Source organism: Periplaneta americana, chromosome 17 (assembly GCF_040183065.1).
Source record: "Periplaneta americana isolate PAMFEO1 chromosome 17, P.americana_PAMFEO1_priV1, whole genome shotgun sequence".
NCBI classification, from domain to species: domain Eukaryota; kingdom Metazoa; phylum Arthropoda; class Insecta; order Blattodea; family Blattidae; genus Periplaneta; species Periplaneta americana.
In genome coordinates, this window is record NC_091133.1 from 96,943,777 (window position 1) to 96,970,631 (window position 26,855).

At 39.2% G+C, this 26,855-nt stretch overlaps 1 protein-coding gene across 1 annotated transcript in view; it reads right to left on the minus strand.

The window, feature by feature from the left end:
• Positions 1-4,512: 4,512 nt before the first annotated feature.
• LOC138693193 (hemolymph lipopolysaccharide-binding protein-like) overlaps positions 4,513-26,855 on the minus strand; it is a 37,297-nt gene continuing 14,954 nt past the window's right edge. Inside the window, exons 4-5 of the mRNA XM_069816931.1 lie at positions 23,959-24,243; positions 4,513-7,326 (exon numbers count right to left, since the gene is read on the minus strand). Of these exons, the coding sequence (XP_069673032.1) occupies positions 7,172-7,326; positions 23,959-24,243 (440 nt within the window). The 3' untranslated portion in view covers positions 4,513-7,171. The remainder of the gene's footprint in view (positions 7,327-23,958; positions 24,244-26,855) is intronic.

The window sequence follows — 26,855 nt, forward strand, 5'->3', positions numbered from 1 at the left end:
CTTAAATTTGGCGGTGTATGTAATTCATACATCTTTTTTTTAAATGGAGCTTTCCATAAATTGAAATTTTTCAAACTTAAGTGCATTTTTTTCTGAAACTACAGAATCAGTTTATATGAAATTTTTACAGTGTTTTCTGCAGCCTGTGTTATACATAGTAGACCTACGGGTTTAAGAATATCACTCACATAACACGAGAAAAAAATATATATATGCATTAAAAAATTGCAAAAAATGTTAAGCAAAGTTCAAGATTTTTTCTGTTTCACTAGAAGTGAAATATTTAACTAAATTTTGCTTTAGAATTTACAATATATATTACCTGATAACTTAAAAATATACAAGATATATGAGTGAAAAATGTAACAAGTAATGTGCACCTGAAGAATTAGGTACACTTATCAAAGTGGTCAAACAGGTTATCAGTTAGGGCCTTTCTTTTACACTTGGATTTGAAACTAATTAGTTGATTTATATTCCAATGAATTCAGAATGATTGATTGTATAAGCCTGGAAATTTTTATTCCACTCCGAATACTAAAAGCCTAGAAATATTGAACCAAACGTTTGTACTGAAATTTTTTAATAGCACAGGCATCACTACCCACTCCCCTTAAAGAATTGTTGCTTCCTTTCAGGCTCTATCGTCCTCAATCCTGTATAAACTTGTCAGTTAACATAAAACAGTCACCTAAAGAGAAAATTATCATAGCTTGTTTTATTTTAAACGCAATCGAAAGATAATAGAGAAAAAATGGGAATATAAGGGTACAGTGCATCAGTTATTCATAGATTTCAGAAAGGCATATGACTGGGTTAAGAGAGAAGTTTTAAATTATATTCTTATTGAATTTGAAATTCCCAAGGACACTAGTTCGATTAATTGAAATGTGCCTGAGTGAAACGTACAGCAGAGTGCTCATAGGTCAGTTTCTGTCAGATGCGTTTCCAATTCACAGTGGGCTAAAGCAAGGCGATGCACTATCACCTTTACTTTATAAATTTGCTCTAGATTATGCCATTAGGAAAGTCCAGGATCACAGAGAGGATTTGGAATTGAACGGGTTACATCGGCCGCTTGTCTATGCGGATGACGTGGATATATTAGGAGAAAATCCACAAACGATTAGGTAAAACACAGGAATTTTACTTGAAGCAAGTAAAGAGATAGGTTTGGAAGTAAACCCCGAAAAGACAAAGTATATGATTGTCTTGTGACGAGAATATTGTAAGAAATGAAAATATAAAAATTATAAATTTATCTTTTGAAGAGGTGGAAAAAATTCAAATACTTGGGAGCAACAGTAACAAATATAAATGATACTCAGGAGGAAGTTAAACACAGAATAAATATGGGAAATGGCTGTTATTATTCGGTTGAGAAGCTTTTATCATCCAGTCTGCTGTCAAAAAATCTGAAAGTTAGAATTTATAACACGGTTATATTACCGGTTGTTCTTTATGGTTGTGAAACTTGGACTCTCACTTTAAGAGAGGAACATAGGTTAAGGGTGTTTGAGAAGAAAGTGCTTAGGATAATATTTGGGGCTAAGAGGAATGAAGTTACAGGAGAATGGAGAAAGTTACACAACACAGAACTGCACGCATTGTATTCTTCATCTGACATAATTGGAAAAATTAAATCTAGACGTTTGAGATGGACAGGTCATGTAGCACGTATGGACGAATCCAGAAATGCTTATAAAGTGTTATTTGGGAGGCCGGAGGGAAAAAAGACCTTTGAGGAGGCCGAGACGTAGATGGGAAGATAATATTAAAATGGATTTGAGGGAGGTTGGATATGATGATAGAGACTGGATTAATCTTGCTCAGGATAGGGACCAATGGCGGGCTTATGTGAGGGCGGCAATGAACCTCTGGGTTTCTTAAAAGTAAGTAAGTATTGGTTATAATAAAAATAATAACAATAATAATTATGATAATAATAATGTTAATAATAATAATAATAGTAATAATAATAATTATATAGTTTCATGAAGATAAGAAGCAACTAATTTCTTTCGATATCCTTATATTATAAGAAGTCAAGTATAGGTTTTGCAGTGCAACAACTTACCAAGTTTCGAAGTACTATTACCAAGCTCTCCGGAAAGTGACTGATAAATGATATAGCTATCAATCTGCTATTTATATAGCTCCACTTAGCTCTTAAAGTGATTTGATATTTCTGAATCCGATTATCATATTGATATACTTTGTTGCTAGAGGATCTGGCTGACATAATGAAAACATGTGACGATCAGAAGTAGCATGTGTTGTATGAGTCACGTGTCGAGTTCATACAGTCCCTAATGGCCAACGCTTTCAAAATCTTCAAAGAAATAAGAACGTAGAAGAGAGCGTAGTACCGTGTGTAACATTTTTCAGGTATTCAGTGAAAATCACATTTTACTGGTTTATAAGTTTTTGATGCCTCATTGACTCACAATCAGAAGCATTTATCCAAAAATGTACTAGGCCTACTTCTGTGATAATAGAATAAAATAGGAAAGATGGAAGTTTTAAATACTTAATTATTTGTACTGTTCCGAATATTTTTTTTATTTAAAGGTTTTTGATGTCAATACTAAAATCACTCTAATATTCAGTATCATTTAGTACAACCCTGGACGCAACGGAGAATTGAAAAGGAGCTCTGATATCCCCTCCCATGTACTTTCCGCTTACACTGTCTTATGAAAAATACACAGTAGGCATTGTGCATCAGTGATGGATTTCTGGCGACCAGAGAAAGCAAAAGTTCGTAAAAGCTATGATGTAATCCGCCACTGAGCAGTGCTTAACTGCTTGTCTACTCGTCTCAGCCGGGAAGGTAGAGTGGGGAGTTAAGGGGAAATCTAAAGTTACTCGTTTGTAGTAATAGAACTCAGACCTGATGTAGTGAAACCTGTATTGGGGTTAGTCAAATGACTAAAGTTTCCTATGCACTATTCCCCACTTCCTTTTACCGCCACTGTGAGTCAATGCGCGTTTGAGCAAAAAGGCCTTGTAACGCAACGTTCCGCGAGTGTGGAGTGAATAATCTTCTGCCAGAATAGCCACCATCTTTATTCAACTCACTTGTGAGAAGAAGAGTGCTAAGATAACAAAACAAGGATAATACAAAGATAATAGAGCAAAGTGAATATAATCAAAGAGAAAAGTTGATACTTCATGTAGCCATCTGGTGTCGATCCTCCACAGAGAGTTCCAGAGGACATATATCTCGTCAGTGTGTCAACTAAACCTGTATAGTTGGATTCGTCTAGTCGATATCTACCCGAAGTAGAAACTCTGAGTTAAGCAGTATTACGAAAAGTTCGATTCCTGATTTCGATGGAATCTGAGCGGTGTGCTGTTCTGTAGATTTATCAAATGAAGCAATAAACTTTCAGGATTTTCTATCGTCTGTAAGCCGATAGGATTTCAGAAAAATCTCGATTCCTTGTCAATTATCACTGTTTCTCCAAACTTACCAGTGAATTCTGATGTACGTCTTAAAATAGGGTCTTATATTTGGTAAGAAGATTTTCTTAGCACTCTTCAAGATAGTTTATTGTCAAATAAAATCAAGTTTTCTTTGTTCTATTTAGGTACTGCCACATTTCAAATTTATCCATAAATGCTCTTAGCTAATCGATCATATGTCGTGCAATTCTGTAACTCTCACGCACAACGTGCTAACGATATATGATATCGGTCTCATCTTTTTGATATCCCTTTTTTACCTTCAGCTATTCTAAAGCGGATTTAGACAGTATTTCTTCACTAAAACCTTCACTGTGTTTATTTGTAACATAAAAGTCATGCGTAAGAAAGTGTAATAGAACATAATAATAGAAGCTTTACCTGCCTTCTTAATAAAAACAATTTTGTTCTCTTTCGACTCATCTGGGGATGATCTGGAGATTATAATGCTTTTCACTTAAAACGAGCCGCCACTTACTGCAGACGCGAGCGCACTTGTGTCTTGTAAGAACCACATACACATATTACAGCTAGTACAGAGTCCGTTCTATCTGCACTGAGGTTATGTCGACACTTTGAGAGCACGAGTTGCCTATAGGGTGACCAGTTTCACATCGATAGAAAAGAGGACAGAAAGCTTCAAAAAGGAGGACATTGTTCGAAATGAAAGGACAGAAAATATGTACTTAGATTTAGGCTGTGGCTTATATTATACTACAAATTACGTCAATATCTATTTTGTTACAAAATATTTACTTTACAGATTTATATCACAGTTAAAAGTATGTTATTATTACAAAATAATTATGATAAAACATAATAATATTGATTTTACAGTTAGCTACATATGAAAGTCAAGGGAGCTATAATTATTAAAGAGGACAGAAAATATATATTTATATTTAGGCTTAGACCTATATTATACTTAAAATTATGTCACTATCTACTTTATTACAGCATACTTATGATAAAACGTAATAATAAAAGAATGAGTTTACAGTTAACTACATATGAAAGCCAAGGGAACTATAATTATTATCAAAATACATAAAAAGACTGTACAAAATGTGAATTTAATATTACTTTGTAAGCAAAGAGAGTTATGATCGTTGGCAAAGAGTATATTCCGTCGATGCTGCTGTCACCTACAGGTAAATTACTTGAAAAAGGCGTTAAATTAGATAATTTCAAAATATCAGGCATATCTACAAGTTACGAATAGGAGTTCATTTCTTGATTTTTTTTTAAATCCGCCCGGATTCCGGACCAAGGTCTAAAATGGAGGACATGTCCGGACAAAAGAGGACGTCTTGTCACCCTAGTTTTCCACCCGTGTGCATGTTACTTGAAAACTCGCTCAGTCCGTATTGGATAAAAAAGCTAGGCCTGTCCTTACATAAAAATGGATGAACGTGTTTTGGGATCCTCCTATGCTTCACTCTATGGAACGACTCTGTCGGTAAAATGGTCTACAAGGTCGTACTCCTCAATTGAATGCTTGAGATTTGAGCAAAGCATATAAAAATATATTTTTCAGTTTCGTGAGTAAATTCATTCATTTTTCAGATAATTAAAATTAAGGAAATTTAAATAAAGAAAAATTGGACGATAGTCTATGGCAGGCATGTCAATTGATGCCCACAGGAGCAAGCGTGCGCTTTAGAACCCAGGAGAGCCTGAGCGCTTTACAGCGGAAAGGAAAGAGACAGACGAAAGAGATGGTATATGCCGCTTGGTCGAGCTATATTCAGGGATGGCCAGCACTGATTCAATAGATAAAGGGAAGAGAATCTAATTAAAACTTATCCATGTTAATTTTTAGATTTGCCTGACATGTATAAGTGCGTTATAAGAATGTAAGTTTTAATGCTCATTTTTCACAAGTTCGATTTTTTTATTCAAAAGAAATATTTTCTCAACTTTTCGTATAGAAAAGTGAAATTTTCAGGTATAGGCCTATTTATTTAGTAGCCTTACAGAATGTTTTCGTAAATCTAATATACCGTATATACGTATTACTGAAGATAGTGTATTGAAAATTTTGAAAATATTCGCATGGAAATTGTTTGTAAGGAAATGAATTAACAGAGCAACTACTGTTACATCATAAGCAAAAGATACGTGCCCATGTGTTATAAAAATGTCAGTTCTATACCTTCAGCAGATTTCGAGAAAATAATTTAATATTCTGATGATAGGAAGTTGCTCACAAATATCACCTTAAAAGCATAATGCGATAAGAGTTTTGTTATGTAATATTAGTTACACTTAAAACAGATACAGTACCTAGGTAACTTTGCTTTGTACTCTAATATTGTTTGTGCTCCACCATGCCGAAATGTAGTAATTATACAGGTGGTAGCAGTCCTTTAATGCACGTCATTAAAGTACACCTACTCATTAAAGTACATGTGTTCAGCCAATGACAAATCAGCTTACAGGTGTTCAGTCAATGACAAGTCAGCTTTGTACCGTTATAAAACCTAAAGTATCGATTATTCTCGGATATGCAATCGAAAGAGAATTAGCGAAAAGTCACGGAGGCTGGAAATCCAATACTGTCGCAGAAGGTTATGTTCTGTTACTATAATAATTAGCGTTAATTGTAAATAATATTCAAATAAATTCAATTTGTCATCTCGTTTTTCAATTCTAAATCAATTTTCAGGATATACCAGAGTAATGTTCATCTTATTCTGTGCCAAGGTCAATGAAATTCGTCCTCGGAAAAAATCAATACTTTCGCGTCTGCGCACATCTCACAATTCAGGTCAGTTCACACATAACCATAATTTTGAATACTTTCATGTTAGATATATGCTCGAGCATAAAAAGTAGTATGAAACTTGCCTACAATGGTAATTAAGACGCTCGTATGAAAATTATGAAACTCGGTTGCGCTCGTTTCATAAGCAATCATACTTGCGTCTTAATTACTACCATTATAGGCTCGTTGCATAATGTACTATTTGATTAGTTTATTGATTACTTTTGTAAGGCTAAAGATACCATCAATATAAATTCCAACTTATCATGTCATACTCAATCTCTTTCTTTGGAATATCACTTTCTGTATGTATGATGTGTTTCATCCACTTAATACAGTATAATATTAACCTACTATGGAATTTAAGTGAATATTCCTCCTTAACTCTCTATTATGTTATTAAGATTTAAAACACAAGTGCAATATTAAGAAATCAGTGTTAGTACTTTTGTTTTACAGACAATATAGATAATATTAAACAGAAAGAAGCCATATAAAAATAAAGATATAAAATTTCACGTTCCGTTTGAAGTTTGTGCACCACTGTTTTCTTAATCCAACAGGTTGCTTATTCATATTCACAACCCTTCCTCTTTCCATACTTTACGCTTGCTGCCCGCAGACGAGGTCAAGGTCAGAAAAATGCGCTTGCTTTGACATTACTGCTCTTTGGCAAGGAGTAGAACGAAATAAGTTCACTTATATAGGCCTACATAACATCATAGCATAGTATAACATATTAATAACAGAAAATTATCCGTCGTTGGGCTGCATTAGAGAACACACCATATTGTCAGCAGGTAATTAATAATTATTCTGTTTCATTTAATGAAATAGTCTATAGGAGTTTATTATTGTTTTACAGTCGTGCATTCAGTCTTTTAAAGGTATTAGAATTTTAAATAAGTTTTGAAGCTCTGTGAAACGTTAAGCGCGTCATATTTCCAGCTCGCAGATGAAGGCCAGATGATCGTTACAAATTGTGTCCCCAAGCAACATGGAGTCATGTACGATGCCGCAGAATCTCGACGGGCTAGCCCCGGGGTGTCCGGGATACCATTTGTTGTATCCAGCTTCAGTCAGAGGTTGATCTGTGCAACAAAATAAAACATGTCATCATGTAAATAACATAGGCCTGTATAATTTCAATGCAAATGTAACAATCCGCTTGAAACAGTCACGTTCTTCTACAAGGATTAGAGACCTCTTTGTTGCAACATTACAGAAATATGTATTACAATTAATGGTGAAGTCTACAATATTTAGGTCTGTAATGTGGGAGATATTTTTTCATTAGACGATCGTCTTTCATTGTTAATGTGTGCCCGTACCGTTGGAAATTCTATGCTACGTTTTCTGTTTGTAATAATAGGCATTGTAAAATAAACAAATGCAGTACTGTGATTTATAAAATTTAGGGCCGATTGTATAAACCATTTAATCTTAGATCAGAGGTTAAATTGATCCTCGTTCTAGCTGAACTTGAAATTTTGTGTTGTATAAAGTCTAATCTGAGATTAATTTGTCTTAAACTAAAGTAAAATTTGACTGAAGAAATTTCTCCGATTAAGTTAGATGATCCAAGTTCAGTTATTTCTTTTCTGTTTGAAATATACGAGTGGCACATTGTGCAAATAGAATAACCATTATTATTAATATTAATAGATATGGTCGTTACATTTATATATATATATATTTTTTTCAATTTCTTGCCTTAAAAATACACAAACATTCTTATATTTTATAAGGCTTTATCGTGTTCAGTAGTATCAAATAACATAACCCCTAATTATATTATGTTTATGACAACCACTAATTATTAATGGATATGATAGTTACATTCATAAATTTTCGTTTTATAAAGCTTTATTATGCTTAGCAGTATCAAACACCATAATATGATAACAATTTGGAGAACGATCAATCTTCTTGTTATTGTCCGCCATTATTTACAATGCACGAAACAAAACAGTGTCTCCAACAGAGTCCACAAAAAGTCGCCAAAAAGTAGCTGGAAAGTCGCTAGATTTCTCATTATCAACAAAGAAAAATTACGTTTTGTCACTATAGGGTGCTAAAAAGATCGCTAAATCTCTATTTAAGCAATATAAAAGTTAAAAGAAATTGTAGTTGAAAAAGAGTTAAAGTCGCTAGATTGGCAACACTGAACAAACCTGTACAACACGAGCCCCTACCACGCCATAACGGAGAAGCGAGAAATATGTTCCCAAATTGAAGCAGCGGAAAGCTACCATTTATTTGGAAGAAAACGCGCGGGATTTCGAAACCACTATTTGAATATGTGTTGTATTGCGTATCCGAAAGCTAAATATTTTTGTTCACAGAAAGAATACTTTCTTTCCCATATACCTTTAATAACGTGTTTCTGATGTCAGCAGAATTGCTAGGTTTTCTGCGAGGGAAATCGGGATATTAGAAGCTAACTTAAGACTTTAAACTTATCATCAGTTTACCATAAGATTTATAAGTAGGCCTAGTTGTTTTCTGAAAAGTAGTGTTCGCGTGCTTTTAATGTAGGCCTAATATTCGCCTCCTTGATAACACTAAAATACAAAGGACACACAGTGGAGTGAATATTATAGGCTAATCGTTTTTTATTTTAACCAGGAATATGTTTTAACCATTCGCTAATAAATTAATTTTGCAACTTATCTTTATCGAAACCGGTACTGCAACAGTACATCTGACGATGAATACACGTTTGAAAGTAGTTCACTAAACTATAAAACGAAGCAATTGTATGTGTCTGCTATTGGTGTAAATTACGATATCAAAACGCTATCTTTTTTGCCACTCATCAACGCACCTAAAATACACAATGTTTATTAATTACGAGAGCAGCAACTAGGTACCGAAACGAATTAATAAAAAATGCGGTAGAACTAGGGGAACTATTATCTTGTGAGTAGAGTTGCCTTACGGCAATCAGTGGGGTTACCGTATAGACTTGCTAAATTTCCGCGGGTTACCTCTGTGTTTACAATGCTACAATTTGAGTCAATATATAAATAAAAATATCCGATAATAGGAAATGCAGACTAATTTGTTTCAGTTACGTTCTAGGCTGTTATATCTCAAATCAGGATTTTTATTAATCCCTACTCGCTTTATCGGGATTCAACAAGGAAATTGGGAAATCCCGCCTAATTTGGGATACCGTCAACTCTGGCTGTCAGGCTTGCATAATTTTCATAGGAACTCAGTATGTGAATATTCACAACCACGGTCAATAAAAGAATTAATGTCTACTTTTTAATTTAATCTGTAGGTTAAACTGATGTATAAAAAAATAAATATATTATTATTATTATTGTTATTATTATTAGTAGTAGTAGTAGTAGTAGTAGTAGGTAGCAGTAGTAGTATCAGCAGTAGTAGCAGGAGGTAGCCTAGTCGTAGTAGCAGTAGTAGTAGTAGGTAGCCTATTCGTAGTAGCAGTAGTGGCAGTAGGTAGACTAGTCGTAGTAGCATAGTGGCAGTAGGTAGCCTAGTCGTAGCAGCATAGTGGCAGTAGGTAGCCTAGTCGTAGTAGCATAGTGGCAGTAGGTAGCCTAGTCGAAGTAGCATAGTAGCACTAGGTAGCCTAGTCGAAGTAGCAGTAGCAGCAGTAGGTAGCCTAGTCGTAGTAGCAGTAGCAGCAGTAGGTAGCCTAGTCGTAGTAGCAGTAGCCAGCCTAGTCGTAGTAGCAGTAGTAGTAGTAGGTAGCCTAGTCGAAGTAGCAGTAACAGCAGTAGGTAGCCTAGTCGTAATAGCAGTAGCAGCAGTAGGTAGCCTAGTCGTAGTAGCAGTAGCAGCAGTACGTAACCTAGTCGTAGTAGTAGTAGTGGCAGTAGGTAGCCTAGTCGTAGTAGCAGTATTGGCAGTACGTAGCCTAGTCGTCGTAGCAGTAGTAGCAGTAGGTAGCCTAGTCGTAGTAGCAGTAGTAGGTAGCCTAGTCGTAGTAGCAGTACCAGCAGTACGTAGCCTAGTCGTAGTAGCAGTAGGTAGCCTGGTCGCAGTAGCAGTAGTAGGTAGCCTAGTCTTAGTAGCAGTGCCAGCAGTACGTAGACTAGTCGTAGTAGCAGTAGGTAGCCTAGTCGTAGTAGCAGTAGCAGCAGTAGGTAGCCTAGTCGTAGTAGCAGTATCAGCAGTACGTAGCCTAGTCGTAGTAGCAGTGGGTAGCCTAGTCGTAGTAGCAGTAGCAGCAGTAGGTAGCCTAGTCTTAGTAGCAGTAGGTACCCTTGTCGTAGTAGCAGTAGCAGCAGTACGTAGCCTAGTCATAGTAGCAGTAGTAGCAGTAGGTAGCCTAGTCTTAGTAGCAGTAAGTAGCCTAGTCGTAGTAGCAGTAGGTACCCTTGTCGTAGTAGCAGTAGGTAGCCTAGTCGTAGTAGCAGTAGTAGCAGTAGGTAGCCTAGTCGTAGTAGCAGTAGGTAGCCTTGTCGTAGTAGCAGTAGGTAGCCTTGTCGTAGTAGCAGTATGTAGCCTAGTCGTAGCAGCAGTAAGTAGCCTAGCCGTAGTAGCAGTAGTAGCAGTAGGTACCCTTGTCGTAATAGCAGTAGGTAGCCTAGTCGTAGTAGCAGTAGTGGCAGTAGGTAGCCTAGTCGTAGTAGCAGTAGGTAGCCTAGTATATAGTATTTATTCAGTATTTATTTATTTAACCTGGTAGAGATAAGGCCGTCAGGCCTTCTCTGCCCTTCTACCAGGAGATTCCAACTACAATATCAACAATAAAATTACAATTAGTATTAAATTTACAATTACAATTACAAATAATATTATAGTTAGTATTAAATTTACAATTACAATAAAATCAAAGTACGAAAAGATTACCTGAATAATTAAAGCTAGATAATTTATCATAGAGAAACACAGAATATTTTATATTTACTGAATTACAAATTAAATCTAGAATAACAAAATTGTATAGTGATGAAATTACTGAATATTGAAATATTTTGTGATAGATTAAAGAAACTATTTACAAGTAATCAATTACTGACCAAGTGCCTAGTAAGTTTTCGTTTGAATTCAATTTTATTTCGACAGTCCCTTATGCTAGCAGGTAGCGAATTCCAGAGTCTTGGCAGGGCTATTGTGAAAGAAGATGAGTATGAGGAGGTGCGATGGGATGGTATTGTTAGTATTGTTTCATGACGAGAGCGTGTGTTCAGATTATGGTGGGAAGAAAGGTAAGTGAAGCGAGACGACAGGTACGAAGGAATAGAAGAGTTCAAGATTTCGAAGAGAAAGAGAAGTGAATGTAAATTTCTTTTCTTATCTAGTTTAAGCCAACCTATTGCTTCCAGGGATGGGGTAATATGATCATATTTACGAACATTGCTTACAAAACGTACACACAAATTATGAGCACGTTGAAGTTTCATTTTGTTGTCGCTGGAGAGGTCGGTCAGTAAAATGTCCGCATAGTCGAAATAGGGAAATGCAAGTGTCTGCACAAGGGACTTTTTTAAGCAAGAGGGGAGATGAACATTTATCCTTTTTAGCACATGGATAATAGAATATACTTTTCTGCAGGTTTCTGTGATTTGCATGTCCCAGTTGAGATTATTATCCATGTGAATGCCAAGATTTTTTACTGAAGAACTGAAAGGGATATGCACTGTACTTACTTTAACAGGGGAAATGTCGAGGTGTTTTACAGCGTCGGTTTGCCGTTTGTGTCCTAATATAATTGCTTGTGTCTTTCCAGGATTGATTTTAAGACGGAGTTTCTTTGTCCATGTCACAATCGAGTCAATGTCTTCGTTCAATGTATCTATAGCGTCATTTATTCGGTCTAAGCGGGAAGAGATGTAGCATTGAAGGTCGTCAGCATACAAGTGATAGTTACAATGCCTTACAAGAGATGTAATATCATTGACATATATTGTGAACAACAATGGTCCGAGTACCGACCCCTGTGGTATACCTGATGTTATGTCAAGCCAGGAGGAGCTTCGATTCCCGGATACAACACATTGTTGTCTTTCCCGTAAGTAGGATTCGAAGCAACTCACAGCAGTCTCTGACAAATACATATTTCTCAATTTATGGGTGAGCAGGTCAAAATTTACAGAGTTGAAAGCTTTGCTAAGGTCAAGAAGTGTTAGTATTGTTACTTTATTAGAGTCGATTGCTTCACGAATGTCTTCGGTCACTTTAAGTAGAGCAGTGCTTGTGTTGTGTCCAGCTCTGAAACCTGACTGATACTCGTCGAATAGTTTGTGTTCGTTCATGTAGTTAGTAATTTGTCTGTGTACGATTCTTTCCAGTGCTTTTGAAATGGCTGGCAGGATACTGATTGGTCTATAGTCGTTCGGGTCGGTGGGAACTTTGACTTTTGGAAGAGGAAGAACGAAAGCTTTTAGGGAAAATTGAAGTGATTAAGGAACTATTGAATATATGTGCAATCGTAGGTTTTACTATCTCTTGTATTTTCTGTATAAGTATTATGCTAATGTTGTCTGGCCCTTGGGCTTTTGTCTTGATGCGTCGGATGGCTTTCATTACGTCAATGGGAGTGACGTCGGTAAAATAGAATTTGTCTCGAGTTGGGGGAACTGAGTCAGGCAAAACTGTGTCTTGTTTCGTTGTGTCGTTCAAGCTCGGGTCCTTTAAAAAGTGTTCGTTCAAGCGGTCAAGTGGGATGGGAATGTCTGCTTGTTCACTAGCCCTTCCAAGTCCAATAACCTTCAGATTTTTCCATAATTCGGAAGGGGTTGTGTTGGGTTCTATAAGTTTGTAGGAGTATTTCAGTTTAGCGTTTCTTATTAGTTGAGTCGTTCTATTTCTTAGGTGTTTATAGGAGTTAAAATATTCGTCGTTTTTGTTGCGGGTGTATTTTCTATAAGCTAAGTCGCGTTCGGACATCAGGCTACGTATTTCAGTCGTCATCCAAGGGGCTGGGTTTCTTCTGGTACGTTTGGTCTTTAATGGTGCGTGTTTGTCATAAAGTTGAAGTATTAACGTATTGAATAAGTCTACTTTCTCGTTTACAGTTCGTAATGTCCAGATCATGTGCCATGGAAGTTGTGCAGCGTCTTCTTTCAGTGCAATATCATCTATTCTTTTAATATCCCTGTAAGTAATTACTCTGGGAGCCGATTTAGGACACTGCAGATTAAATGATAGATAAATGATATCATGCCCTGATAGTCCTGGTGCAGGCAACTGTCCATGCGTCAGTATTTTGTCGGCATTGTTAGTAATTATCAAGTCCAGTAATGTGTCTGTACCTTCCGTATGATGTGTGGGAGCTAGGGGTAGGATTACCATATCAAGGCATTGAAAGAATGATTGAAGTCTTTTAGTCGTACTAGAATGTGAGTCGAGTAAGTTTGAATTGAAGTCACCCATGATTATAACGTTCTCATATTGCGGCGTTACGTTTAGTAAGGCGGTTTCGAAATCATCTACGTCATATATATGTGGGGGTTTATATACGACACACACTAGACATTTTGTGAATAAGGTGCAAATTTCAATGAACATGAACTCGGGTTTGGCAGAGTACTGGCTTGGAGAATTATGAATAATTTTAGGTCGCTAATCGGATCTAATATAACCAGCCACCCCTCCGCCTCTCTTGCCCTCTCTGTCATTACGGCAAAGCGTATAGCCAGGAAGGTTTACGAGAGTGGAAGGAAGATTAGGATGTAACCAAGATTCGGAGATAAGAATAACGTGAATGTCTAAAGGTGAGAAGATAGAAGAAAATTCGTCAAAATGACACAACAGACTTTGAGCATTCACGTGAACAACATTAAGTGACAAAGGAGAGAAAGAAAGCGCAGCCTTGAGTATGTCTGCGGTACAGGGCAGTGGGCAGGTAGGGTTGCTATTGTTCGTGTTAATAGAGGGCACCGGTCTCTGTACACTGACCTGAGGGACTGTCGGGTGAACATGCTGCTTTTGGTTCTCAATGTAGTCGTAGTAGCAGTAGGTACCCTTGTCGTAGTAGCAGTATGTAGCCTAGTCGTAGCAGCAGTAAGTAGCCTAGTCGTAGTAGCAGTAGTAGCAGTAGGTACCCTTGTCGTAGTAGCAGTAGGTAGCCTAGTCGTAGTAGCAGTAGGGGCCCTTGTCGTAGTAGCAGTAGGTAGCCTAGTCGTAACAGCAGTAAGTAGCCTAGTCGTAGTAGCAGTAGGTACCCTTGTCGTAGTAGCAGTAGGTAGCCTAGTCGTAGTAGCAGTAGTAGCAGTAGGTAGCCTAGTCGTAGTAGCAGTAGTAGCAGTAGGTAGCCTAGTCGTAGTAGCAGTAGGTAGCCTAGTCGTAGTAGCAGTAGGTAGCCTAGTCGTAGTAGCAGTAGGTAGCCTAGTCGTAGTAGCAGTAGGTAGCCTAGTCGTAGTAGCAGTAGGTACCCTTGTTGTAGTAGCAGTAGGTAGCCTAGTCGTAGTAGCAATAGGTAGCCTAGTCGTAGTAGCAATAGGTAGCCTAGTCGTAGTAGCAGTAGGTAGCCTAGTCGTAGTAGCAGTAGTAGCAGTAGGTAGCCTAGTCGTAGTAGCAGTAGGTAGCCTAGTCGTAGTAGCAGTAGGTAGCCTAGTCGTAGTAGCAGTAGGTAGCCTAGTCGTAGTAGCAATAGGTAGCCTAGTCGTAGTAGCAGTAGGTAGCCTAGTCGTAGTAGCAGTAAGTAGCCTAGTCGTAGTAGCAGTAGGTAGCATAGTCGTAGTAGCAATAGGTAGCCTAGTCGTAGTAGCAGTAGGTAGCCTAGTCGTAGCAGCAGTAAGTAGCCTAGTCGTAGTAGCAGTAAGTAGCCTAGTCGTAGTAGCAGTAGGTACCCTTGTTGTAATAGCAGTAGGTAGCCTAGTCGTAGTAGCAGTAGGTAGCCTAGTCGTAGTAGCAGTAGGTAGCCTAGTCGTAGTAGCAGTAGTTAGCCTAGTCGTAGCAGCAGTAAGTAGCCTAGTCGTAGTAGCAGTAAGTAGCCTAGTCGTAGTAGCAGTAGGTACCCTTGTTGTAATAGCAGTAGGTAGCCTAGTCGTAGTAGCAGTAAGTAGCCTAGTCGTAGTAGCAGTAGGTAGCCTAGTCGTAGTAGCAGTAGTAGCAGTAGGTAGCCTAGTCGTAGTAGCAGTAGGTACCCTTGTTGTAGTAGCAGTAGGTAGCCTAGTCGTAGTAGCAATAGGTAGCCTAGTCGTAGTAGCAGTAGGTAGCCTAGTCGTAGTAGCAGTAAGTAGCCTAGTCGTAGTAGCAGTAGGTAGCCTAGTCGTAGTAGCAGTAAGTAGCCTAGTCGTAGTAGCAGTAAGTAGCCTAGTCGTAGTAGCAGTAGGTAGCCTAGTCGTAGTAGCAGTAGGTAGCCTAGTCGTAGTAGCAGTAGGTAGCCTAGTCGTAGTAGCAGTAGGTAGCCTAGTCGTATAGCAGTAAGTAGCCTAGTCGTAGTAGCAGTAAGTAGCCAAGTCGTAGTAGCAGTAGGTAGCCTAGTCGTAGTAGCAATAGGTAGCCTAGTCGTAGTAGCAGTAGGTAGCCTAGTCGTAGTAGCAGTAAGTAGCCTAGTCGTAGTAGCAGTAGGTAGCCTAGTCGTAGTAGCAGTAAGTAGCCTAGTCGTAGTAGCAGTAAGTAGCCTAGTCGTAGTAGCAGTAGGTAGCCTAGTCGTAGTAGCAGTAGGTAGCCTAGTCGTAGTAGCAGTAGGTAGCCTAGTCGTAGTAGCAGTAAGTAGCCTAGTCGTAGTAGCAGTAAGTAGCCAAGTCGTAGTAGCAGTAGGTAGCCTAGTCGTAGTAGCAATAGGTAGCCTAGTCGTAATAGCAGTAGGTAGCCTAGTCGTAGTAGCAGTAGGTAGCCTAGTCGTAGTAGCAGTAGGTAGCCTAGTCGTAGTAGCAATAGGTAGCCTAGTCGTAGTAGCAATAGGTAGCCTAGTCGTAGTAGCAATAGGTAGCCTAGTCGTAGTAGCAGTAAGTAGCCTAGTCGTAGTAGCAGTAGGTAGCCTAGTCGTAGTAGCAGTAGGTAGCCTAGTCGTAGTAGCAGTAGGTAGCCTAGTCGTAGTAGCAGTAGGTAGCCTAGTCGTAGTAGCAGTAGGTAGCCTAGTCGTAGTAGCAGTAGGTAGCCTAGTCGTAGCAGCAGTAAGTAGCCTAGTCGTAGTAGCAGTAAGTAGCCTAGTCGTAGTAGCAGTAGGTACCCTTGTTGTAATAGCAGTAGGTAGCCTAGTCGTAGTAGCAGTAGGTAGCCTAGTCGTAGTAGCAGTAGGTAGCCTAGTCGTAGTAGCAGTAAGTAGCCTAGTCGTAGTAGCAGTAGGTAGCCTAGTCGTAGTAGCAGTAGGTAGCCTAGTCGTAGTAGCAATAGGTAGCCTAGTCGTAGTAGCAATAGGTAGCCTAGTCGTAGTAGCAGTAGGTACCCTTGTTGTAGTAGCAGTAGGTAGCCTAATCGTAGTAGCAATAGGTAGCCTAGTCGTAGTAGCAGTAGGTAGCGTAGTCGTAGTACCAGTAAGTAGCCTAGTCGTAGTAGCAGTAGGTAGCCTAGTCGTAGTAGCAGTAGGTAGCCTAGTCGTAGTAGCAGTAAGTAGCCTAGTCGTAGTAGCAGTAAGTAGCCTAGTCGTAGTGGCAGTAGGTAGCCTAGTCGTAGTAGCAGTAGGTAGCCTAGTCGTAGTAGCAGTAGGTAGCCTAGTCGTAGTAGCAGTAGGTAGCCTAGTCGTAGTAGCAGTAGGTAGCCTAGTCGTAGTAGCAGTAAGTAGCCTAGTCGTAGTAGCAGTAGGTAGCCTAGTCGTAGTAGCAATAGGTAGCCTAGTCGTAGTAGCAGTAGGTAGCCTAGTCGTAGTAGCAGTAGGTAGCCTAGTCGTAGTAGCAATAGGTAGCCTAGTCGTAGTAGCAGTAGGTAGCCTAGTCGTAGCAGCAGTAAGTAGCCTAGTCGTAGTAGCAGTAAGTAGCCTAGTCGTAGTAGCAGTAGGTACCCTTGTTGTAGTAGCAGTAGGTAGCCTAGTCGTAGTAGCAGTAGGTAGCCTAGTCGTAGTAGCAGTAGGTAGCCTAGTCGTAGTAGCAATAGGTAGCCTAGTCGTAGTAGCAGTAGGTAGCCTAGTCGTAGCAGCAGTAAGTAGCCTAGTCGTAGTAGCAGTAAGTAGCCTAGTCGTAGTAGCAGTAGGTAGCCTAGTCGTAGTAGCAGTAAGTAGCCTAGTCGTAGTAGCAGTAAGTAGCCTAGTCGTAGTAGCAGTAGGTAGCCTAGTCGTAGTAGCAGTAGGTAGCCTAGTCGTAGTAGCAGTAGGTAGCCTAGTCGTAGTAGCAGTAAGTAGCCTAGTCGTAGTAGCAGTAAGTAGCCAAGTCGTAGTAGCAGTAGGTAGCCTAGTCGTAGTAGCAATAGGTAGCCTAGTCGTAGTAGCAGTAGGTAGCCTAGTCGTAGTAGCAGTAAGTAGCCTAGTCGTAGTAGCAGTAGGTAGCCTAGTCGTAGTAGCAGTAAGTAGCCTAGTCGTAGTAGCAGTAAGTAGCCTAGTCGTAGTAGCAGTAGGTAGCCTAGTCGTAGTAGCAGTAGGTAGCCTAGTCGTAGTAGCAGTAGGTAGCCTAGTCGTAGTAGCAGTAAGTAGCCTAGTCGTAGTAGCAGTAAGTAGCCAAGTCGTAGTAGCAGTAGGTAGCCTAGTCGTAGTAGCAATAGGTAGCCTAGTCGTAATAGCAGTAGGTAGCCTAGTCGTAGTAGCAGTAGGTAGCCTAGTCGTAGTAGCAGTAGGTAGCCTAGTCGTAGTAGCAATAGGTAGCCTAGTCGTAGTAGCAATAGGTAGCCTAGTCGTAGTAGCAATAGGTAGCCTAGTCGTAGTAGCAGTAGGTAGCCTAGTCGTAGTAGCAGTAGGTAGCCTAGTCGTAGCAGCAGTAAGTAGCCTAGTCGTAGTAGCAGTAAGTAGCCTAGTCGTAGTAGCAGTAGGTACCCTTGTTGTAATAGCAGTAGGTAGCCTAGTCGTAGTAGCAGTAGGTAGCCTAGTCGTAGTAGCAGTAGGTAGCCTAGTCGTAGTAGCAGTAAGTAGCCTATTCGTAGTAGCAGTAGGTAGCCTAGTCGTAGTAGCAGTAGGTAGCCTAGTCGTAGTAGCAATAGGTAGCCTAGTCGTAGTAGCAATAGGTAGCCTAGTCGTAGTAGCAGTAGGTAGCCTAGTCGTAGTAGCAGTAGGTACCCTTGTTGTAGTAGCAGTAGGTAGCCTAATCGTAGTAGCAATAGGTAGCCTAGTCGTAGTAGCAGTAGGTAGCGTAGTCGTAGTACCAGTAAGTAGCCTAGTCGTAGTAGCAGTAGGTAGCCTAGTCGTAGTAGCAGTAGGTAGCCTAGTCGTAGTAGCAGTAAGTAGCCTAGTCGTAGTAGCAGTAAGTAGCCTAGTCGTAGTGGCAGTAGGTAGCCTAGTCGTAGTAGCAGTAGGTAGCCTAGTCGTAGTAGCAGTAGGTAGCCTAGTCGTAGTAGCAGTAGGTAGCCTAGTCGTAGTAGCAGTAGGTAGCCTAGTCGTAGTAGCAGTAAGTAGCCTAGTCGTAGTAGCAGTAGGTAGCCTAGTCGTAGTAGCAATAGGTAGCCTAGTCGTAGTAGCAGTAGGTAGCCTAGTCGTAGTAGCAGTAGGTAGCCTAGTCGTAGTAGCAATAGGTAGCCTAGTCGTAGTAGCAGTAGGTAGCCTAGTCGTAGCAGCAGTAAGTAGCCTAGTCGTAGTAGCAGTAAGTAGCCTAGTCGTAGTAGCAGTAGGTACCCTTGTTGTAGTAGCAGTAGGTAGCCTAGTCGTAGTAGCAGTAGGTAGCCTAGTCGTAGTAGCAATAGGTAGCCTAGTCGTAGTAGCAGTAGGTAGCCTAGTCGTAGCAGCAGTAAGTAGCCTAGTCGTAGTAGCAGTAAGTAGCCTAGTCGTAGTAGCAGTAGGTACCCTTGTTGTAGTATCAGTAGGTAGCCTAGTCGTAGTAGCAGTAGGTACCCTTGTTGTAGTAGCAGTAGGTAGCCTAGTCGTAGTACCAGTAGGTAGCCTAGTCGTAGTAGCAGTAGGTAGCGTAGGCATAGTAGCAGTAGTGGCAGTAGTTAGCCTAGTCGTTGTAGCAGTAGCAGCAGCAGGTAGCCTAGCCGTAGTAGCAGTAGGTAGCCTAGTCGTATTACCAGTAGGTAGCCTAGTCGTAGTAGCAGTAGCAGTAGTAGCAATAGGTAACCTAGCCGTAGTAGCAGTAGGTAGCCGAGCCGTAGTAGCAGTATTGGCAGTAGGTAGCCTAGTTGTAGTAGCGGTAGGTAGCCTAGTCGTAGTAGCAGTAGCAGTAGTAGGTAGCCTAGTCGTAGTAACAGTAGTAGCAATAGGTAACCTAGCCGTAGTAGCAGTAGGTAGCCGAGCCGTAGTAGCAGTATTGGCAGTAGGTAGCCTAGTTGTAGTAGCAGTAGGTAGCCTAGTCGTAGTAGCAGTAGCAGTAGTAGCAATAGGTAACCTAGCCGTAGTAGCAGTAGGTAGCCGAGCCGTAGTAGCAGTATTGGCAGTAGGTAGCCTAGTTGTAGTAGCAGTAGGTAGCCTAGTCGTAGTAGCAGTAGCAGTAGTAGGTAGCCTAGTCGTAGTAGCAGTAGTAGCAATAGGTAACCTAGCCGTAGTAGCAGTAGGTAGCCGAGCCGTAGTAGCAGTATTGGCAGTAGGTAGCCTAGTTGTAGTAGCGGTAGGTAGCCTAGTCGTAGTAGCAGTAGCAGTAGTAGGTAGCCTAGCCGTAGTAGCAGTAGGTAGCCTAGTCGTATTACCAGTAGGTAGCCTAGTCGTAGTAGCAGTAGCAGTAGTAGCAATAGGTAACCTAGCCGTAGTAGCAGTAGGTAGCCGAGCCGTAGTAGCAGTATTGGCAGTAGGTAGCCTAGTTGTAGTAGCGGTAGGTAGCCTAGTCGTAGTAGCAGTAGCAGTAGTAGGTAGCCTAGTCGTAGTAACAGTAGTAGCAATAGGTAACCTAGCCGTAGTAGCAGTAGGTAGCCGAGCCGTAGTAGCAGTATTGGCAGTAGGTAGCCTAGTTGTAGTAGCAGTAGGTAGCCTAGTCGTAGTAGCAGTAGCAGTAGTAGCAATAGGTAACCTAGCCGTAGTAGCAGTAGGTAGCCGAGCCGTAGTAGCAGTATTGGCAGTAGGTAGCCTAGTTGTAGTAGCAGTAGGAGCCTAGTCGTAGTAGCAGTAGCAGTAGTAGGTAGCCTAGTCGTAGTAGCAGTAGTAGCAATAGGTAACCTAGCCGTAGTAGCAGTAGGTAGCCGAGCCGTAGTAGCAGTATTGGCAGTAGGTAGCCTAGTTGTAGTAGCAGTAGGTAGCCTAGTAGTAGTAGCAGTAGTAGGAGTATGTAGCGTAGTCGTAGTAGCAGTAGTAGCAGTTGGTAGCGTAGTCGTAGCAGTAGCAGCAGTAGGTAGCCTATTCGTAGTAGCAGTAAGTAGCCTATTCGTAGTAGCAGTAATTAGCGTAGTCGTAGTATTAGTATAAGAAACTGTTTCATTAATCCGCAACTAAGACAAGAGTTACTTTCAATCAGTCATATTAAAAAATTAACTTTTTACAATATATAATTGTACAGTTTCTGTAGCTTTAAATTCGACGAATAATTATTCATGTACGCACTGAAACAACAACTGTTTGAAGAAAATGAAAGATATATAATGTGGATGAAGGCCAATAACAATGTATATGATAATAACGTAGTTTGAAAGATAACAACTATCTTCGAAATGAGTTGAACACAATGAATGATTCATTATAAGGTAGAAATTCCTTCTGCGGATTGCTCAGGTCTATCCACTTTCGGTTAAGGGAACCTTTACTCAGAGGAAACCTGAAGCATAAACAGTCGTATAAGTACAATAGTTTGTCTTCTGTAGTATAACACGGAGCAAAAATCGTCATAGAAATTAAACATTAACTAATCAGTGAAATGTAACATTCTTTCCTTCTTTATCTTTACATTCGTGTGCATTGCTGCAATTAAAAACAGCACATGAACGAAGCATACTTATTCAGCTCAACCAAACAAATGGCCGCCCGTCTACTGTTCAATTTGGGAGCATAACACTAGTTCCAGTGCGCGGTCTAGCGGTTATTTAGTAAGTATATGGTACAACATGGCGCACGCATCACATACTTCACCTGTTTATGCGATGTTGCCAAATATTTTTCACGTGAACTTAGATTCAATTTGAACCAAGGTAATTTGATCGCAGAAAAGTTTTATGCAATAGAAGAAGTGTCTGAACTCGGTTCACTTTCCGATCTTCGAACAAAGTTGATCTTTAGTCAGGGAGTTTTATACAATTGGACCGTAATGTTATGAATGTTTTAGAAGAGAGCATCTCTAAATAAACATAGACTAATATCTTGATACTGATATGAAATAAAGTTTACTAAAATCAGTTTTACGCGTACTTGTAGTATTCAGACTACTAATTGGAAGAGTTCATGCCATGAAAATTCTAAAGCAGTCACCGTCGGGTAAGACGATATTGGGCGCGGGCAAGTTTTCCTCTTCGAGGGCAGCATTGAAGGGAAGTGTACATAGTGGAGATATACTAGATACTATTGGAAGTACACTGTTGGCTGATCTAGGAGCGTTGTGTGATCAGTATATAATAAATATTATTAAGCGCAGTGTTCTTCATTCCAAGAGTCTTTGTACTTAATTCAAATAATATACCTATTGATAAAGTAGGGTTCAATAAATTTGGATATTCTAGTCTGCTGTCAAAAAATATTAAAGTTAGAATTTATAAAACAGTTATATTACCGATTGTTCTGTATGGTTGTGAAACTTAGACTCTCACTTTGAGACAGAAACAGAAATTAAGAGTCTTTGAGAATAAGGTTCTTAGGAAAATATTTGGGGCTAAGAGGGATGAAGTTACAGGAGAATGGAGAAAGTTACACAACGCAGAATTGCACGCATTGTATTCTTCATCTGACATAATTAGAAGCATTACATTTAGACGTTTGAGATGGGCAGGGCATGTAGCACGTACGGGCAAATCCAGAAATGCATATAGAGTGTTAGTTGGAAGGGCGGAGGGAAAAGACCTTTAGGGAGGCCGAGACGTAGATGGGAGGATAATATTAAAATGGATTTGAGTAAGGTGGGATATGATGATAGAGAATGGATTAATCTTGCTCAGGATAGGGACCAATGGCGGGCTTATATGAGGGCGGCAATGAACCTCGGGTTCCTTAAAAGCCAGTAAGTAAGTAAGTAAGTAAGTAAGTAAGTAAGTAAGTAAGTAAGTAAGTAAGTAAGGAAGTAAGTATTTTGATTTTAGTTAATAACACGGCTATGAATGAAACGAAAGCGGTATGTTCCAAACGAAGGTCATCGACAACTACAGTTGAGAGATGTTTATCTTTACGGAAAGGAATTGAATAGCAAAATGCTTAATTTGTAATAAAATTCTATCTCATTTTTAGAGAAATTTATCTCACGCAATAATACCTGGGCTTCATAGACTTGCTAGCCATATTCTAAGTTTGTTTGGCTCTACTTAGGCCTGTGAGGAGTTATTTTCCCTCATAAAATTGAATACGTCTCGCCTGAGAAACCATTGCTCAGTCTACAATCTCAAATTCACTCTCAGATTGTGCAGTGCCCAGTTTCTGACGCCTACGTGAGAAACTAGTGCATAAAAAAGACCAAGAAAATCACAACTGCAAGCAAGTGCAGCATGAATATTTTAATAATGTTATGAATTATCACAATGTATGTATTTTAAAAATTAGTCTTATATATATATATGTGTATATATATGTATATATATATGTATATATATATATATATATATATATATATATATATATATATATATATATATATATATATATATATATATATATGGGAGAGTCGGGTAGTATCGGACATCGGGTAATATCGGACAGTGCGTTTCTTTCATCTACTACCATATGGTAGTACCTGGATGTCATGGTTACGTTTCTCTATGCGACATCACAGAAACGTAACCATGTCAATCAGGTACTATCATCGTGTGGTAGATGAAAAAAACTCACTGTCCGATATTATCCGACTCTCCCCTATATATATATATATATATATATATATATATATATATATATATATATATATATATATATATATAAAGATATGCAAATTATTTATATTTTATATTCATGTTCATAATTTTCGTCATTTTTGATAATTTTATTATTACTTTTTATTGCGGTTATTAATCCCACTATCTTCAAAGTCCTAATTATAACTAGGCCTATCATTATATTCGTGATAGTTATTAATAATCCCCATCTTCGTCACCATCACCACCATCATTACTTACAACAATAAAAACACATGTACATGTTACAGGTTCTGATAAATATTTATTAAAAATGAACGAACGTAAAGTCCCAGATTCATAGGCTCACATTTTTAAAACCGTCACTGCAACATGTGTCTGCAGCGAATAACCAGCGCCATAGCCATACGATGCCCGAGCTTGATTTGTTCAGCTACAAATATCAGAAGCCCAATTCGGCACTGTAGTGATGGAACTTGTTCTAAAGAATACTTTCGTTTGAAGTAATATCCAATTTGAGGCATACTATTTATTTTTAAACTACATTAAACTAAAACTGATGAGAATTTGTTGTCTAAATGTAATGCTAAATGGGCAATAAAACAAAAAGCTGGTAGAACGAGAAACAGTTGGAGGAAATCTAAGTCTGGCGTCATGATATTCATCAAAAGAATTTTTATTCCTGCTGGAAAAAGCACAGAAAATGCTTATTTATTGCTCCGAAAAATCTATTTTCTAGCATATTCGAAATTGAGAGTTTTATACCTTGTGGCGACTATGCTAACTTCCATGCCATTGAGATTACTCACTGAACAAAGTGACGAATTTTCCCTCGTTGAAAAGACAGTGGAAGCCGACGTAAGCCCAGTTCCATCCTCCAGGTTTACCCGGATGTTTTACCCAGAGGCGTTTCAAAGCATTAGCTTCCTCTTCCGAATTTAGAACAAGCAAATGAGCACCCTCCAGCTCGCAGAAATGGTAGGCCTCGTTCCACGTCTTATTTGTCACGTGCATCTTGTAATATCCGAAGCCCTGAATGAGTTCGTACCCTGGACTGGGTATTCGTCCAAGAGACGTTTGTTGTTTGGAAGGAACTGGAATTTTAAATCAAATCACATTAATAAAAGTAATTTGTAAATATTTTATTGCTAATTTTATACAATATATGATAAAATCGAGATAATGTTAGCAGGCCTAGTGTGATAGTCTGCACATATAAAATGTCACAGTTAAAGTTTAGACGGAGGACACCAAAGTGGAAAATCAGGTACAGCAGATTTGAATCGTGCCGTTACAATGATCTAGTACAGCGGTGGCGAAAATGTAATCGTGCTCCGAGCCACCGTGTAACCTGCAACGTGCATAGCACCTATGGAGGTAGGCGGACACCCGAAGGGGAAGTAAAGCAACTGTCTGACTTATCAACGGATTTTCATTTTCCTTACGTCAAGTACTTAAATATAATTTTATACAGTACAAGGCTACAAACTATGTTTAGTACGTGTAACGAAGAAAGAAATGAACAATAAATGAACAACATCACAACCTAAAATTAACTGTCTTCAGAATGTCTCTGCGACAAAGTTTCAAAATCAGGAATTATGTCACTCACTGCCAGTCGTAGTTGATCACGAAGGTATTTGTCTGTCAGTCGTGATCTAAATTTGGTTTTTACTATTTTAATTTTCGAAAATAATTTTTCACAAACGTAAGTTGTAGCGAACATGACTTCAACAGAGCAAGGGAAAGAACGAAGCTTCGTATGTTTATTTTTTGACAAAGATTTGAAAGTTCAACATTTGTCAAGTCCTTACATCTAGCTTTCATTTGACATCACATAGTAAATGAATGAGTTCAAATTGAAGACCTAACCACATTATTCGTACATCTGCTGAAAAATGGTCGACGTACAGAGATGATGATGATGATGATGATGATGATGATGATGATAACAACAACAATAACACTTAACCTTTTAATGTTTCATCAGTAACATGTAGTATAATGCCGTTTTATGTTATACAACCGTTTTCCTCATAATACTTGTGAACAAATCCTACATTTAATATTCTCATCATGTTGACAGAAAAAAAAAAGCGTCCTCCCATCCTACTTGGAACTTTCGTAGATTGTTTCGAGAGAGACATGCCACTCGCAGGTCAGAGACAAATACAAATGGAACGGAGTTTGACTCCAGAGGGTGGGGGTTGGCGGAGGTTAGAAGCAAGCACAGCTATCACTGCGAGCCACAATGTCTCGCGAGTCACGTTCTCGCCACGGCTGATCTAGTATAATATGTCGCCAACATATGGACAAGACGTTTACCCGTGACATCGTTCTCTCTCTCTCTCTCTCTCTCTCTCTCTCTCTCTCTCTCTGTCGTTCTGAACATTACTGAGAGGTAGCGCTACTGTTAGCGACAAGATCAGGTAGGATTTGATGAAGAGATACATTAGTACTCGTATCAATTAGACGCACTGTTAGTGATAATGTTAGTGTTTGATGAGACATATTAGTGAGACTATTAGGTCTACTGTCAGTGACAAGGTTAGGTAGGGTTTGATGACGGAATAGATTACTGATAAGTGCTTTGCGTAGAAATGACAGAAGTGAATGAAAGGTCCATTATCCTTTTGTAATAATATTTACGTCTCTGAAATTCCTCCATTTTAACGATATTCCCTGCCTAGACCATATCATATTTTTCCGTCATTTCGCTATGACAACGTGTTAGGGTAGCTTTGTAAAAAGTGAATTTTTTTAGAGCACTCAAAAGCCGCCGTTATATTCTGCAAATCTTGCACTTGACAAGTGCAGTGAATTCTTAAAGATTATAGTCACGAAGTTTGCTAGCAACGTTTCGCTTCTCTTTCGCTTCACATGGCTCGGTACCGCCCGGTCACTAGTGCGGGTGTAGTCGGCGCTGTTATACGGTTATCATCCAGTTATTCCAAGGAATGAGTTGGAATGCTCAAAAATTAAGAGGAGAGGATGGTATTTTTTTAGTGAAAAATTAGTAAATTTAAAAAAAAAATCTTTAAAATACTGTACTCTGTGATATGTGTGGAATGCATAGCATAACATTTTGTGGGTATTTGTGTCCTTATCGGATGTTGAGTCACCATTTTTAAACTTCCTGCGTTATGGATTTTTAAATCACTCGCCCACTTTTATTATCGTTTCTGGTAAATTAAATTTAAAAAAAAATTTGTTTTCTTTAACCAAGGAAAGTATGAAAATGGCAACTGAGGTGGAGACCACTGTTAAAGTTGTGGCTGTCTGCTAGATATTAACTGATAGTAGAGCGTAGTCGTAACTTTATAATGGCTTGGGAGTCACTTCGAACAAAGACATTTTTTAATGGTATCGGAGCGTGATTCTATCATACCACTTCCTCCTATTGCTTATTTATTAGCAGGTTTAGACCATTCCTCTTATGAAGTCGATGTTATAAAATGTTGATGTACTTAGAGTCAAGTACTAGCCGTAATTTATGTCCATATTTCACTGTTATTAATGAAGAATGATGTTATAGACAAGCGATGTCAGACAGGGACTAAACGGAGCGGAGCGCTCCACTAGGCTGGTTGCGTGCTCCGGTGTTTCCACAGACATAAGCAAGTTCAAGCTCCGATCTAGCTCCAAAACCGGTATTGGAGCTTACAACTCTGACACTACTGTTATAGACACTATAATCTAGTGAGGA